General features: G+C 50.1%; 1 protein-coding gene across 1 annotated transcript in view; it reads left to right on the forward strand.

Moving 5' to 3' along the window:
• Positions 1 to 16,262, forward strand: part of LGR6 (leucine rich repeat containing G protein-coupled receptor 6) — a 48,808-nt gene extending 32,546 nt beyond the window's left edge. The window contains exons 9-15 of the mRNA XM_056361841.1: positions 257 to 322; positions 2,051 to 2,122; positions 3,723 to 3,794; positions 4,529 to 4,654; positions 6,731 to 6,891; positions 12,373 to 12,453; positions 13,659 to 16,262. Of these exons, the coding sequence (XP_056217816.1) occupies positions 257 to 322; positions 2,051 to 2,122; positions 3,723 to 3,794; positions 4,529 to 4,654; positions 6,731 to 6,891; positions 12,373 to 12,453; positions 13,659 to 14,896 (1,816 nt within the window). The 3' untranslated portion in view covers positions 14,897 to 16,262. The remainder of the gene's footprint in view (positions 1 to 256; positions 323 to 2,050; positions 2,123 to 3,722; positions 3,795 to 4,528; positions 4,655 to 6,730; positions 6,892 to 12,372; positions 12,454 to 13,658) is intronic.
• Positions 16,263 to 16,687: the final 425 nt, after the last annotated feature.

Here is a 16,687-nt window from a genome sequence, read left to right on the forward strand (position 1 = left end):
CAGCTTGTGCTGGAGAGAGCTGGGATGGGGCTGGATCAGTAGGTAAACCATCAAGCCTTGCACAAAGATGCTCAGAGCAAGTGTCAGGTGTGTGCACAGTGGCAATCTCCCTCACCTGGGGTTACCACTCTCCACAGCTGTGCAAAATGGGAGTCAGGTCACTCCCCTCTTCCAGCAGTATTTGCTTTTCAAGAGAGGGCTTGGGGGCACTTGCTTTTGATCTCCTAACATTACTGTACTGGTCCTTCCCCTGCAGAGAACTGTCACACAACCAGATTGAAGATCTGCCCAGTTTCCACCGGTGTCAGCGGCTGGAGGAACTGTAAGTAAAGAGCAAGCCCTCACTTACACCATGCTCTAGGGCAAAAGGGCTATTTCAGGGACAGAGGCAGCTCCCACACACAAAACTCAACCTTCATCAAGCACTGGGAAAGCTAAGCATTATAACTCACTATTTGGACTGCAAATGGACCAGAGCTCCACTCTTTACCCCTGTTCAAATGCAGAATAAAAACACATCCCCTGTGCATAGGAGCTTCATTCACTCAGGTCTTTTCAGAGGTCCCAGCCACAGCAAACAGAAGTAGGATGTGCCAGAACTGAATTTTATATCACTAACTCAAGTCACAGTATGAGTTAATCAAGAATTTATCTATACCATAAATACCTTCTCCTTCAAGGAGGGGTCTGCGTCATGGGCACAAAGCAGCTCTTATCCACACCACTCAGGGCTTGCCTTCCCACAGAGAAGACTGATGTTTTCTTCATGTTTAGCACTTGAATTGGGTCTTCTCTGGGCCCTGCGAGGCACCTCTGTTGCTCCAGAACAGTTATTCATGTTCAGTTCAACGTGTCTGGAGATCTGGCCCTACATTTCAAATCTACAGAAGTTCTTGGCCTTAGACTCCGTGATTTTTTTATAGAATTCTGCAACCTAGCAGAATAGATGTGTGGGAGCTGCATCACCACAAATTACACTGGAGAGGTTATCCCTGCGCTCTGCAGCACCCCGGACTGGATGGCCAGACCAGTTCATCCAGCCTTAGCAAAACCAGACACTAGGACACTGGGTGAAATCATGTGAAAATGAGAGTTGCATAGTCCTTGCTGCCTCTTCAGGAACTCTAAGGACACAGTTAGAGCTGCACATATTTTTATCTAAAGTACCCCTAGGAAAATGTTTGAAAAAATAGAAAAGATGTCAGAAAAGGACAAACTTTCAGAATTCCAAACCTGTAGTTTCACACATTGTGCCTGAATTTCTTCTTACAATATTTTATAATACACGAAATTCAGATTTAACATTAATGCAAAAGCATAGTAAATCCCTCTTTCAGACTACTTAAGTCAAACAGACTGTGTCTTAAATCAACATTTTCTTACGAAACGAGTATTTGGTCCCTTAAGCCCCAAGTTAGCACCCTGTAAGCCCCACCCCCACCAGGCACCCACATTCCTGCTTGGAAATAGTTTGGAATTAAGTCTGGTGGTGTACGGTGGTACAATCTGGCATGAAACAACTTAGGTGTGCCAGTCACTCTGCTGTAACTGCCAGTGTGCAGATTTTTAGCTGCAACACACAGGTTGTCCCTTGCAGCTAAACATCCTTGAATTATTTTCCACTACCTTGTTCCAATACCCCCTCTTCCCAAGCTCCACCCTTCCCACTCAGTGAGACCCCCCCAGATTTGTGCACAGTTTCCCACAGCCCACAGCAGTTTGCAGGCTTAGGGTGGAGCGAAGTGGGAAACCAGCATGGCCTTTGAGATAATGGTGCACCTTGAACCACTGCACATCAATGGCACTTTACCGTGCCATGATGGCATCAAAAGGAGAGGCTGTCTGAGCCCTGGAGCTGCCCATAGGAGAGACTGGCTTTGATCTGGTTTGTTGCTCATCCTGTTTACCCCTTGAAATAAGAGTAGGTCTCCCAAGCTCGAATGCCAACTTCCACTGTGACAGTTTGTGTCTGCTGCCACAGGACAAAGATCCCTACAAAGTATAAAAGCTGCCTTCGGCTCTTTTCTCAAACCAGTTTCTGTTTTTTCAGTGGTCTCCAGAACAACAGGATCCATGAAATCAGAGCAGACACCTTTGTGCAGCTGATGGCCCTTCGATCCATGTAAGTACTGTCTGGCAGAAGGGAACAACAGAGCTTTTAGCTGGGGGAAGGGGAACCACAAGCACCCAGCCGGGCTGATGTGAAGTTTCCCAGTCCCACTCCCTTTGCTTTGCTGGGAGACTTCGCTGTCTAGTCCCTCTTCCACTTCCCCTTACGAAGGAACAGGGCACAGACCTTCCTTCTGGCTTTCCTTCTGCCTGCAGACACCCCCCATAAATAGACTCATTACCTGCCAGCCTTGCTGCCCACACGTGCAGACACTCCACACCAGTGCTCTAACCACACGCTGTATGTTGCACAGCACAGATTACGGACACCTGCCTCCTAAAAGCTCATGGAGACATGGACTCATGGCAGGGATTTACCATGGCACACATGAGCTCTAGCACCCCTTCCCCTAAACATGCTAGTCCTGGGCCATGCGCTCCTGGAACACCCATGCAGAACATCCCATTTGATTTGGGACTGTCTCCACACAACTCAAAAATATATGTTAGACATATCAAGTGCACACAGGCCGGCACATATCATACACGCATAGTGACCTTGCAGTAGACAACCCACTTAAGTGCTTGGCACCTTTCAGAAGCTAATAAGGCTCCACAGGGCACAATTCTCCCTGTGACATGTGGGAAGAGCCCCCCAAGTGCTGGTAGTCTTTATTTACTGTTCTGTTAGGAAATGAACTAAATTGCATAAAAGGTTTTTCCCATGGTGCAGCAATTTGAGTGTCATTTAACAGGCCAGCATGATCCCATGAGTGTCATATAAACCATGTTTACAACTTCACAGGAACACTCACATATTACATGTGACACTACAGACAAGCATGCAAAACACCCACATGCTGCTGCCACACTATAGTCACACAAATGTATGGCTGAGCATGCAAGCTCTAGCATTTGTCCTTGGATATGTTCTGAGTCCCTGTGGGAAGGATTCACCTCACCTACCTTCAGCCATCTGCAGTGTGAGAAACACATCTGGGCAGGTGCCTCCAGCCCCTTCAGAGCTGGAGAAATAAAGATACTTGTAGGAGACTGCTCATGTAGTCAGCCTTAGGGGAAGCAATGCTTCCAGATACGGTGGTTCCTCTCCACTGATGACAGGGGGAGTTGAGCCCTCCAGCTCAGACGGAAGCAGAGCCTATTGAGGAGCCTTGGTGAATCCAAACCAACTGTACATCACAGGAGACACTCTAAGATGACCTTGGTTCACCTTCCAGCAGCCCCTGACCCACAACTGTGATGGCATCAGGAATTCTCTGGCACTAAGGCATAACCTGTCTACTGCTCTGAGGTTTAGCATGTTAGCATAAAATCCCCAAATTTACAGAAATTTACGCCAAAAAGCAACCTTTCCTATTGGTCTCAGTGGAGGAGCTCCTCCAAGGCAAACTCTTGTGCCCTCTGATAGAAATCACCCATATATAGACCCAAACATATTTGCCTCCAAGGAGCTGCAATGAGACAGAACTTGCTGCCGACCAAGGGACTACAGATCCCACATCTGCTTGCATCGAACCCCTTGAGCAGGCTGGTGCCAGCAGCTTCACTGCCCTGCTCTGCACCCCTCTTACTGGTATGTCCTTGCCTTGCAGAGACCTGAGCTGGAATCACATCCAGTTTATTCACCCTGAAGCCTTTGTGACCCTACACTCGCTCACCAAGCTGTAAGTCACAATTACATTTCTTTCACAGTGGGCCATCGGCAGCAGGTATCTGAGGACCTCAGACTGACTCCCCAAGCTACCAGGACACCTGGATTTTAGATATCAGAAGGCTGCAGCGCTGAGGTGCATGTCTCGGCACTGATGTGGGCAGACCAAATCCCAAGGTTTCCTACCAATGTTAAAGGGATGATAAAAGCCCAGAAGGGCCATCTTCAAAATGCTCTCACCCTGAACACTTAAACCTCCACTTTCTGACGCTTTCATACCTGCCTTAGATGCCTTTATGAATGATCAGCCTGATAGACCATTTCAGCAAGAGTCATTGCAGACCGTACTTGCTGGCTCTGGAGAGGTCCCCAGTCCTCAGCCCCCTCACTGCCCTCACTCGTGGGTACTTTATGGGCTGGGGGCTACAGTCATACCTGACCTACTATGGGGGAAGTGGTGGGGGAAGAGATTGCGTGGGGTAGATATGTGCACAGGGAGGTAGATACCACCCAGAGCTTTCAGCATGGGCATTAACCCCTGCCCCTCAGTTTCCCCAGGGATTGCAGTATTAATCTGTTTATCTCCAGAGGATCCTGGTCCCCATTCAGCATCCAGCCCCAGTTCAGCATCATATTTGAGGGAGCAATCAAGGCAGGCAGCATGGCTCTCCAAGCCTCTGCTTGGCTGAGATACCACTAGCAGCAAAACCCTAACCATAGTTTCCCTCTCTGCTTTCCCTTCATCAGGGACTTGACTGATAACCAGCTGGTCGTGCTGCCTCTGGATGGTTTGGGTGGACTGACCCATCTGAAGCTCCAAGGCAACCCGGCTCTTTCTGAGCCCTTCAGCAAGGAGAGCTTCCCCAAAATAAGGTACCAGTGGTGTTAACTCTCTCACTTCTGGCACTCAGTACAGCCTGTACTTGCTTATAGCAATCAGCCTCCTGCGTTCCTTGTGTCTCTTGCTTTCCTCCATTCTTTCAGGCCAATAGATTGAGGACGCTTCATCTGCTGCTAACGTGCCTCATCTTTTAAAGCCTTCCACAGGAGAGCAGTGATGTACTCCCAGGCCTGCCACCCCCACCCGAAACACACACACACAAGTAGAAAGCATGGAGCAGGCCCAGCTCAGGGCTCCCTCCTCTCAATGGAAAACATTCCCAGAAGCCAATCCTAGCTAATGACATCCAGCTTTCCTTCAGTAAACTCTGTTTGTGTGGCCGTGTCTTGTCTGCTATGGATTAATGAGGGGCCTGAAGGAGTCAAACTGAGCAAGATGAGCCATGCTGCAAAGTCTGGCTCTCCTGAACCTCCCTTAGTGGTGGGTCTCCAGCCTGGCATCTGTCCTCGGGCTGAGGGGTCCATGGTCCTGATGACTCAAATTCCTGTGAGATGAAGGCATCTTTTCCTCTGGTCTCCCAGGTAGTTCCCCGGGAGCCAAGGATGCATGAGCTGCTGCTCCCACTCATACAGTATGGATTCCCAAGGCTGGGCCTTCTCAAATTTAGACACCCACTGCTGAGGTCACAGGCCACTGCGCCAACACTGGGCTTAATAGCTCAGGTTGGATGAAAAGTGTGGAGCTCTCACTTCGGTCTGCCTCAGCAGTGATGGCTGCAGGGCTTTCCCTTCTGACTTTTTTGACTCCTCATAGCTGGGATCTGCTGCATGACTGGTTTCCAAATGACAGGGGATCCCAGAAGCTTCTGGAGGGCTTTCAATGCCCAAGATGGCAATCCCTTGTGCAGAGCAGGTCAGGTTCTGCAGTTCCAGAGGCATTCCTCCTCTAAACTAATTCCACTGACATCTGTGGAGCCAGTCTGGATTTGTACCAGACAGACTGAATCTGCAGGAGTGGTTCATTGAACCATACCAGGCAACGGACCCATTAAAATCTCCTAAATTTTGGGGTACTGCCATTAAGTAGTATTGGGGGCATATGTCTGGAGGAATCATCTGAGAATAGCTCTTAGCCATCCTGGGAGGATCTGTACCTCCCTGCCACCTTTCAATAATAGGATTTAATTTGGAGCTTATAACAGGAAGCAAGCTTGTATACAGTTTCCATAGCCTCCCGGGGCTCAGCCAGAAATGTTTGGGAACTTAAAACAAAAGCATATTTTTAGAATATAGAGTTTCAACATATTTACTGATCTTGTCAGAAGACCTTAATTGTCTGGAAAACCTAACGTTCCCTTGCCTTCATCAGCAGTCTTCCTGACTTCCAGCAAAGAAGCAGGAGTTTGCTGTCTTTGATGAAAATGCAGCTGCTGACTGATCGCCTGGTATTTCATCCAGATGACGTTCAGCTGCTGTTTAATTAACCTTGTAATACATGCTATAATTAACAGCTAACAATTCTACTGTCAAGTAGAAATCAGACATACTAAAATAACTTGCTACACTTGAGAGACCCAAGATTTCCCTGCCTGAGCTGGCAGGGGTGAGCCATGCTCATGAAACTGGAGTTTGGAGGTGCCTCTCTGACCTTCAGCAACAAGCAAGGAGGACCTTGCACTTGCTCAAGCTCTCAAGAAGCTTCTCACCTTGAATAAAGGATTCCTTGGAGTAAAAGAAATGAAGAGTCCACATGCACATGGCATATTGCCAGAGGGCATGGGAAAGAAAGACTAATTCAATCTAGGGAGAATGGCAGAAAGGATTTAGGAATTATCCAGGAACTTTAGTGCACTTTCCAAACCTGGTGTTTGACAACATCCTATTGACAGTGTCTTAAGTGTCAAAAGTGGGGCAGTGCAGAGACACAGCGGGGTGACTTGGGTCTGCACTCTGTCCTACAAGGAGTCATTCACCAACGTCCTGCTCCAATGTAACATCACCTGATAGGCTGGCTTTTGTCATATGCGGAAATCAAGCAAAAACTGCAAAGCAATGGAGAGTCAGGCTATGGAGGTGACGCACCTGAACGTTCTGCTTTCCCCTTTGCAGAGTCCTTGAGGTACCTTACGCCTACCAGTGCTGTGCCTATGGAAGCTGCAGCAGCTTCTTTAAGATGTCCAACCAATGGGAGGCAGAAGACATGAGCCCTGAGGAGGAGGATCCCCACAAGAGGACTATGGAATTGTTTCCAGGTCATGCTGATAATCACTGTAAGTAAACTGGGAGGAGTGATCAATCCATGGGTAGAGCCATGCTGCAAGCCAGGATGCGATCCTGCATTTGCAGGAGTGGTCCCACTGCCAGCCATGGAGTTACACCTGCCTCTGGGAAGGCAGACTGATCCTCCTTCAACTCTGGTGGCCAGTTGCTGTGAATGGGCTTCAATTAGTGTCACTGCATTGGAGAAAGAGCTGATCTGGCACATCCAAACCTTCACGGTCTAACAGAAAGACCTGGCAGTCCTCAACAGCATGGACACATTTGCTAGCTTGGCCTTGCTGACTATAGAAGGAGGCTACCTCCACGGGAAGGTGGCTGAGGTTACATGGGACAGCTTCTGGGCTGGGCCATTAGGCAGCACAGAGCCTTTGGCAAGACATCAGTCTTTGCTGCTACAACACGCAGAGGATGAACCCTAGGATTAATCTGAATAAGAAAATGAACTCAAGGAACTGGAATGCGCAGATGGCTGGAGTTAGAGAGACCTGTGTCTGTGCTACTCATGTGCACATACCCTGATGCTACAGCAAAGGTCAGGGTTAGGTATGAACAAAAGTACACATTTGGGGAATAGGATGAGTACACATTTGGGGAATAGGGGCTAGCCGAGGCAGGGCAGAAATGGCTCCACAGGTAAAGATAAGCAATGGTTTCTCTTCAAGAGTCAGTTTATTCTGTGCTCCAAAATGCAGTTCTGTTTACAAATGAAATCTGTTCCATGAAGGCAGCAGAGAAGTGTGCAAAGCCCATCTCCTGCACCCACAGACTCACAGCACAACAGCAGCTCCAGGCAGAAAGCTGGTGTGACCCTTTTGCAAGGGAATCTCAGAATAAAGAAAACAATGAGCCCTTTGCTTCCTCTGTAACTGTTAAGAGAGTGGGAATAGCATTTCAGGACACAGCCTGGATGCTGCATTTGTTTATATGTTTGTGTAAATACAGAGGCCACATGCACCTCTGAGGTCTGAAACATGCTGTAGGCAAAACCACATCACGCTGTGCGCCTGCAGATGGGGAGAGGGCTGAGTTGACTCACCTGCTCCAGGGAGCTCTGTGCATCCAGCCATAACCAGGGGCTCTGCAGATTCTCCTCCTGCATCCTAAGCAGGCAGGACCAGATCTGGAGACAGATACTGTCCCAGAGCAGTTGGAGACCCTGTTACAGCAGTGATGGGAGGCAGGATGATCCAGACGCTTCATGACACAGCCAGCAAGTGAGTCACAAGCCCTGCATTCCTGCTCCTGCCATCTGCCCTGCCCTGAGCCTTCACAGACTCTGAATAAGCTTTGGCAATGTACACAGTCCAGCCAGAGGCTAGCAAGTGTGATTCCTACCAGCATGATGTGGCTCCTGGAAGCATGGTAGACTTGGTGGTTACGCTGGGCAGACAGTACAGAGGAGCCATATGTTACGGTCATTGCCGCAGGAGTTTCTTCTCAGCTGGGTCAGTTTTTCTGTCATTAATGCAGCCTGTACTTTAACAGTCCTTGTGCATACAGTTTTGGTGTTTGCCTAGCAAATCGCAGCATCTGTGAAAAGACCTGGTTTGCAGCCAGGGCCCATAGTACTGCTTACAGACCTGCTCTTGCTGGGCACCAAAGCATTTGATGTCTCAGAGAATACCTTCTTCTGCCCCTGTCAGCAGGCCAATACCTACCACAGGCTCCCAGGCCTCCAAGTGAGTCTCAGCCTCATGGATTATATGTGTGTTCGTGAGATATTAGGACCAGAGGGGAATGCTGACTGATTCTAAGATGTGCCACATAAGACTATTAGCAGCTCATAAAGGCTCACATTTTCAGATGTTAAAGCACTGGGTTTGTCTTGAAATATCAAACCACAGAGGTGCAAATGTGAAATGCACAAGAATATCCTTCCTTACTATGTGCTGCTTTTGCAGATGACTCTCCTTACCATCCAGCAATGCATGGTCTACTCTTGATGTTGTGATACTGCTATTTCACTTAATTGTTGCCTTATTTCTGTTCCCAGTGCTTCCTTCCTGATGGCCACCAGTGATATTTAGCTGTGTTATATGAATCTTGTAACACTTCCTCATTAAAGAGGAAAAACACTCACAAACATTCCTTCCGTGCAAGAGATAAAGTGGTCTCATTAAGAGAAAATAACCTGGGGCTCTGTCCCTGCAGTGGCAGGCCCAGTCAGGGTGCTAGGATGTTGTGGGAGAACTTGTGAGAGGGATGGGGCACACTTCCAGGTAGCCAGGTCCTCTCAGCCCTGCGTAGCGCTCCCAGCAAGGGACTGAGGAGCCCTTTACAAACAAGTCCACAGAACCTCACAGCTGGGTGGTGAAAGGTGACTTGTCTCAGGCAGCCATGTAGGGGGAGGAACAGGTCCCAGTGGCATAGGCCTGCTCCAGCAGTCAGGCAATGCTGCCTCCCACAGCACGTCCAGTTCCTGCATCTACCCATCCCTTAGCTGAGCCCAGCATCCAAGGGACTGACTAACTCCAGCCACGGAGTGCACATGGTGCCATGGACCCCAGAGCCAGCTCAGCTCTTTACCACCCTCCCAGGGCTCTGGATGTCCAGGAATCCCCCAGACACCACCCAAGTGCGTCCAGTCGCATCCAAGAAATGGCCACCTGAGGCCCAAAGGAATATGTTTAGTGATGTCTCACTACTCTGTCACCTTGTCACAACAGATATTTAAGGTCCCATTTCCAAAATTTTTGGTGCTTGGGTCATGTCTCTTTGGATTATAATCGGCAGCATTTAGCAAATAGCCCCTGCCCCAAGCCTGTCCGGTGTGGCCGGGCAGCAGCCCAGAGGTGGCATGGGGGCTTGTCACACAGGACATTCACCCAACGCCTCCCGGCAGCTTGCTCCTGACACCCTCCTGAGACTGGCTGCAGACAAGAGAAGTACAAGCACTACCATTGCCACAGGGCACTTCCATCACAGTCCCAGCACCTCACTTCAGAACACTGCTTTGAGGATACAAAGGGATGTATTTGCTTACAAGCACGTTTGCCATAATGGCACAAAGCTATAGAAAGTGAGAAGGCACTTGTATGGTTATTCTTGACAACAGGACACTGTTTTACCCAGTCCAGCACCTCCATTAGCTTGTAAAGCTGATAATTGACTTCTGCAATCATTCAGCAAACCCTGGAGGGTCCTTAGCGCTACACTTTTCCTGCCTCTGTCATTCAAGAAGGCTGCTCGAGTCCCCCAGAAAGCACCTTCCCAGGCCCCTTGCAGCCACCCATGCCCTAGCTCTGAGGGAGAGAGCCATTATCCGCAAACCCCACATGGGGACCGCCCTGCCTAAGGCAGAAATACAAATGGGAAGAAGCATTCAGCCCACTGTTTTTTGTTCTACCCCTTCTCCAGCAATTCTCCTCCTCTTCCTCCTACTTTAGTGTTGGTACAACCAGCTGCGAACCATTTTCCATGGAAAGGGCCCTACTAGTAAAGTGGTTTTTTTCCATAAGGCCTCAGAAAGTGGAGGCACCTTAGCAAAATTCAAATAAATAAGGGCTACTTCAAAAACAATGCAGTCTGCCTTGCTAGAACACAACAGCCATTTTCTTTTCTCTACAGTTCCCAGGCTGGGAGAAATACTGATTTCCAGCAGAAAGAGGTACATTTTCTGCTTTGAATCCCACTGTGCTGGCCAAGAATTGCTTTGCAATTCACAGCTAGCTCAGTAGTCCAGGCAAAACAAAAGATGACATGTAAATGTTCAACCTATGCTTAAAACCAGCCTTTGTGCATTCTGGCCCTTTGAGAAGAAGAGGGATGGGAGCAGATTACGCTTTAACATTACCATGGAATGCGTGGCAGGAAAGCACAAAAAGTTCAGATCTCTGCATTGATTGGAGTATCGTGACTGCACATCACAGCCTCCGCACTGTGCATGGAAAAGACACTGGAGATTTATAAGACTATAAAATACAAGGAGGAAATATTTTTCCATCCCACTGTGAGTGTTTTCTTGCCAGACTCCAAAGCAGCAGTAATATTTCAACTCTTACACAGACAGATTTTAAAAATGGCATTTTTTTCCAAAGCTCATTGAAGCCGAGAAAGCCACAATGCTTGTCAGGAGGCACTAAAGATAGCACATTATTTGTCATGATTCTTTAATCAAATAATCCCAGTCATATTTTCAAACGCAGGCAAAGAGCAGACCTCATGAGAGGCACCATTTCTAAGCAGATTAGGCAACTAAATCCCACTTAGGTTATCCATACCCATACCTTCAGCACAGAAACTCACCTTCCTGGCCAGCGTCTGAGCTGCCAGGTGCACACCTGGGCACCAGCATCAGTCCATATCATCCAAGGGAGAGTTTATCCCACAGCCGCAGATCCAGCTCCCAGGCTACTGGGCTGCAGCAAGCAAAAACCCACATCCTTTCCCCTTCCTCCCGCCTGCAGAAAACCCTCCAAAGATCTCCACTGGGAGGAGAAGGCTATGCTAGTGCCATGGGTGGGGATGGTACAGTGGGACAGCAGCTGTCTTCATTGTGTTCCAGTGCTGTGAATTAGCAGTAAGTAGTTTGAAAAGACGAACAAAGCAGAAAAGCATGTCTTGGATTAGATTAAGAGGATGCCATTCTCCTTGGTGATGGCCTACACCTACAGGCCATCAAAAACACAGCTGAGTTCTCAGCCCCATTCTCTTCCCGCAGCTTCTCCTTCAGCCAGGGAGTCTCTGCCTGACCCTCAGAGAGCCAAAGTTTGGCTCCAGGTGCAGCTGCCAGCGTGATGGAGATGCTGGCCCAGCAGGGTGGGCTCTGAGGGCAGTGCAGTCTGGTTGCATAAACCCTACAGATCTGAAGTCTGCAGGCATGGGCAAGCAGGCTGCCCTTGAGCAAATCCAGGACTGGGAACCTCCAGGATTAAAAACAGGGCACCACAGTCCCAAGAAATCATAAGATATAAAATAAAGCAATAAATGTTGAGTTCTCTTGTCTTTTTGCTTCTGAGCCATTTGGTGGTGGGGGTTGGTGATGAAGAATTTGTGCTGCAAGTAGAGGCTAACGTCTCCCTTTGAACAAAGCTCCAAAGTCCTTGTTGATGAAATAACATTGGACAAGGCCTGCCCAGAAAGCTTCCATTTAGAAGATGCATTTGAAGGCTTTGTTTTCTGTAACCACATAGGCTGGAGTATTTATTCTTAATAAAGCATGCTGGGAGGAGGGATCTGCAGTCACACAACTCTTGGATCTTGGGTTCTTACACTTCAAATGTTGGGAGTAACCTTAAAACAGAGGGGTTGGCCACATTGCAACCCACCAACATTTACAAGACCTTCTCCCTCTACAGCTGTGACTGCAGGGGATAAACTGGACACCAGCCGCTACTTTGAAATTGTGGGCTGGGAACTGGCTGGGAAGGTCTGTGTTGAGGACAGGCAGTGGGAAAAGCTTCTGGCCCAGCTAGCCCTGATGGCTCTGCTCGTTCTTCTTTGAGCACCATTTCTCATTGTTTTCTCCCCAGATGACCTAGATGCAGATGATCTCCAGCTGGACCTTGAGGAATCAAAGCTGCAGCCCACTATTCAGTGCACACCAAGCCCCGGTGAGCAGCCAGTGAAACCCTTTGAACACAGCTGAGATCCTCTGAGCTTCTTTAAATCCCCAGGATCCCATGACCTTTCCTGCAGTGTCTCACAGACATGCAACTCAGAAGCCTGAATGGTTGGGCTTTGGCCAAACTGGGGACAAGGGAGGAGCTTCCTTCTCCCATCTGGATGAGGCTGCCCTCCTAGGAGGAGAGACAGGGTCAGGGTATCCCTGATCAGGAATCCCAGGTATCACCAGCTCCTCCATCTCCCAGCCTGCCTGCACTCAGACTCTGGCTTTCAAGAAGTGCCTGTTCCCTTGCAAGGCTTAGGCTTTGCTTTGTCCCTGCCAGCCCAGAATATTACATTACAAGACCTTGTCCTTGATCTCCCGATCATACTTGTGGCATTGCAAAGTGCAGGGGTACTTTACTCTGTTTCCTGAGAAAGGGAGAGAAGGGAGGTGCTGGACTGCATTCAGCCACGTTATCCTTCCATCAAAAACATGCCAGTGGGCACAGGCAGGAAGGGACACGAGGAAGCTGCCTTCTGATTTTGTCCCCATTTTCAGCTCAGTAGTGTCCTACACAAGCACAGCTGGAGGCTGGAGAGGCCTGGCTATATCCAGGCAGCCGTGGGACACTGGCTGGGATGGTCTTTTCACCAGTTGCCCCACTGAGTTTGCTGTAAAAGAGGCAAGAAAGAACAAGATTTTAGCAGAGGGCATGCCCGGCTGCCTGGGTACAGGGGTGCTGGCTCTCTGAGGAAAGCCAGCCAAAGACCTCCACTCCCTTTGAGCTGAACAAGATTCCTCAGTTTCCTTCAATTTATTTTGCTCTCTGCTGCCTGGGACAAGAGAGCAAAAAGGCTTTGCCATGCATACAGTCATGGGGTGGCAATGCCAGGCCCCAGCCTTTTTGCATTTTAGGAGCTCTCATAAGTTTGCCGTTTCTCATGACCTTGTTTCTGCCCTAGATAAGATCTGAGAGGATGCCCCAGTCAGCATGCCAGAGGCACACCAGTGTGGGGTCAAGAGTGCAGGGACAGAACCAAAAGGCAGCTGCAGAAGAGGGCAGATGATGCTGTATGCTCGTTCCCAGCCCTCAGTATTCAGGGGCTGCTGGGACCAGGAGAATGCTGAGACCTGGCCACTGCCCTGAGCAGCACCGCTGGAGCAAAGCAGTCTATTCTGGGTGTAACTTTGGGGTTTGTTTTCTCCCAGGTCCCTTCAAGCCTTGTGATCACTTGTTTGAAAGCTGGATCATCCGCCTGGGAGTCTGGATCATCGTTCTGGTCTCGGTGCTCTGCAATGGACTGGTCATCCTGGCCGTCTTTGCCTCTCCCAGCTACCTCTCTCCAATTAAGTTCATCATCGGCTCCATAGCTGGAGCCAACATACTGACTGGCATTTACTGCAGTATGCTGGCTCTCGTCGATGCCCTGACCTATGGCCAGTTTGCCAAATACGGTGCCAGATGGGAGACCAGTGCAGGCTGCAGGGTGACAGGATTCCTGTCAGTGTTTGCCTCTGAGGCTGCCATCTTTCTGCTGACGCTGGCTGCCATGCAGTGCAGCATTTCAGTCTCTTGTGTGCGGGGCTATGGAAAGTCACCCTCCTTATGCAAGGTCAAGGCTGCTGCCTTTTGCTGCCTGTTGCTGTCCGCTGCGGCTGCCGTCCTGCCTCTCTTCTCCATTGGGGAATATGGAGCATCCCCTCTCTGCCTCCCATATCCCATCCCGGATAGGAAACCCGCCACCCTAGGGTTCACTGTGGCCTTGGTGATGACAAACATGCTCTGCTTCCTGACTATCACAGGCACATACATCCGACTCTACTGCAACCTGCTGAAGGGGGAGTTCAGCGCTGTCTGGGACTGTGCCATGGTCAAGCATGTGGCCTGGCTGATCTTCACCAACTGCCTCCTCTACTGCCCAGTGGCCTTCCTCACCTTCTCCTCCACACTCAACCTCTTCCTCATCACCCCAGAGGTCATCAAATCCATCCTTCTTGTGGTCCTGCCCTTGCCCGCCTGCCTGAACCCCTTGCTCTACCTGCTCTTCAACCCCCACTTCAGAGATGACCTCCGCCTGCTGAGGCAGAAGGGCCAGGACAAGGGGAGCTACCCCCAGTCCTGTGGGGTCGATGACATGGAGAAAAGCTCCTATGACTCCACCCAGGCTCTGGTGAGCTTCTCTGACATCGACCACATATTTGAGACACCTGATTCCCTGGGAGTGCACCCCATCCTTGACAGCTACAGCTTCCCCTCGATGACGCTCATCCCCTGCCACCAAAGGGTAGGCACTAGGGGGAAGGAGAGGGCCTTCTCTGAGCATTGTCCCTGCCTCAGTGACAGTGAGGTGCTGATCACTTCAGAGAGCCGAGATCCAGCTGGCAGCAGCCTCCGAATAACCTTCTTCCCCTCCCAGCCCATGCCACCCTACACATCTCACTTATAAACCTCCTCTGAGTAGCAATGCCGAACAGCCCCACACCACACACTGAGGGCCAGCCCCAGCGCCAGGTGGCCAGCAAGGTGACAGCAGGCTGCTCCATGTAAAGCACCAGTACAACCCATCTACCCTCACTCCCCATCATATCTGCCTGGGCAACAGGCACCACCCTGCCAGCTGCCACTCGCCTGGAAGGGCTCTGACTGAGCTCCAGATACCCAGGGCTGGCCATGGGAGGAGATAAACCTCCTGCATGAGTGTTTCTTCCTCTAGGGACTGCCTGGGAGAGAGCCCCACCAGCTCAGGAGATGGGTCAGGGAGACCCTCCTCATCGTCATCCTGCAGCATCGCTAGCCAGGAGGAGCCTGCAGCAAAGCCAAGCATGTCTTCTTAAGGCAGAGGTGTCTTAGCGAAAGCCATTGCTCTGTGGCAGAAACACATGGAAATGGCTGATTGCAACGACGTGACCACCCACAGGGACCTCAGGCCTTGTCCTCCAGGGTCTTCTGCAGGTCCCACAGACCCCTGGAAATGGGCTTGTGTCTGCCCCATGCCATCAACTGGAAGAGCAGAAGAAATGGGTTAAAAGCAGTGTGTCCATGTGTGCATCTGAGGTTTGGACCACCTCCACTTCATCCATTGGAAGCCTCATGAGTTGGGCAGGGCCCCCACTTTCAGCCAAGACCAGGAGCTGGCGATGCTCAGTCCCTCTTTCAGTTTGACTCACAGGGTCTAACAAGGGGTCTCTGAAATCCAAGGCAGCCAAATCCAAACACCTCCCCAGAGAAACCTATGTGCTTTGCCTGAGGTCACACAGCAGCACCTGGCCAGGACACCCAAGGGAACACTGAGCTGCCTCCACCTTCATCGCTTCCTCCACCTCTGTACCCTTCACCACCCCTGGGACACTCCGGTCTGTAGTCACTGGGCTCCTGGTCAGGCACAGTGAAAGTGGTGTCTCACTGCCCCCAAACCTCACTCCTGGAAGAGGCTGTTGGTTCTTGCTTGCATGTCCCCCATGCAGCATAGCCATTTTGGGGGCTGCATTTGCCCTCCCCTATTTTAAGGGCAGCTCATGTAGAAGGAAGGAATAGAAATCATCCTTGTGGGATGATGGCATCAGGAGGGCACAGGCCACTGGGAACAGTCTCAAATTCGCTCCCTGCAGCTCAGGGATCTCCCAAATCCATCCTCTCCATCACAAAACCTCCCACTGCCACCCAACACAGCAGGGAGCCCCACAGTCAGAGCTCAGGCCCTGGGCAAAGCTTTGGTTCTGCTGACAATACTGCAGCTGTATGTCATTCATTCTTGTGAGATAATAAATGAGCCCCATTGCTGACCAGTGGCTGGCTTGTGTCCTCTTGCATGTGAAAAGCACCTTGTTGGTTCATTCATCAGCTGTCTGCCTGCCTCTCCCAGCCAAGCCGGGAGAAGTTGTGCCTTGGAAGTTGTCTGTATTGCCTGAGTGAGGACTGGGAAATTGCACTGTGCCCACATAAACTGGCATCATCCTCCTCACCCCTCTTCTTCAGAGGGAAGAGCCAAAATGCTCACCCTTATGCAGCAGAATTACACCACCAATGCCCTTCTCCAGACCCCATGGACCAGACACACCTGGTTTCACCCCATGCTCTGCTCCTTGCCTGTCTGTGTTCATGAGCAGGACAGAGTCTGCTGCATAAAAGCTCAAGGACATCACATAACCGGGTCTCCCATGCAAAGACAGACTCCCCAGCCAAAGCCTAGCTCTGCTTCCCTTCTCTGCATGTAAGCCATGTAGCCTTATCTCAAGAA

This window comes from Falco biarmicus, chromosome 16 (genome assembly GCF_023638135.1).
Source record: "Falco biarmicus isolate bFalBia1 chromosome 16, bFalBia1.pri, whole genome shotgun sequence".
Taxonomy (NCBI): Eukaryota; Metazoa; Chordata; class Aves; order Falconiformes; family Falconidae; genus Falco; species Falco biarmicus.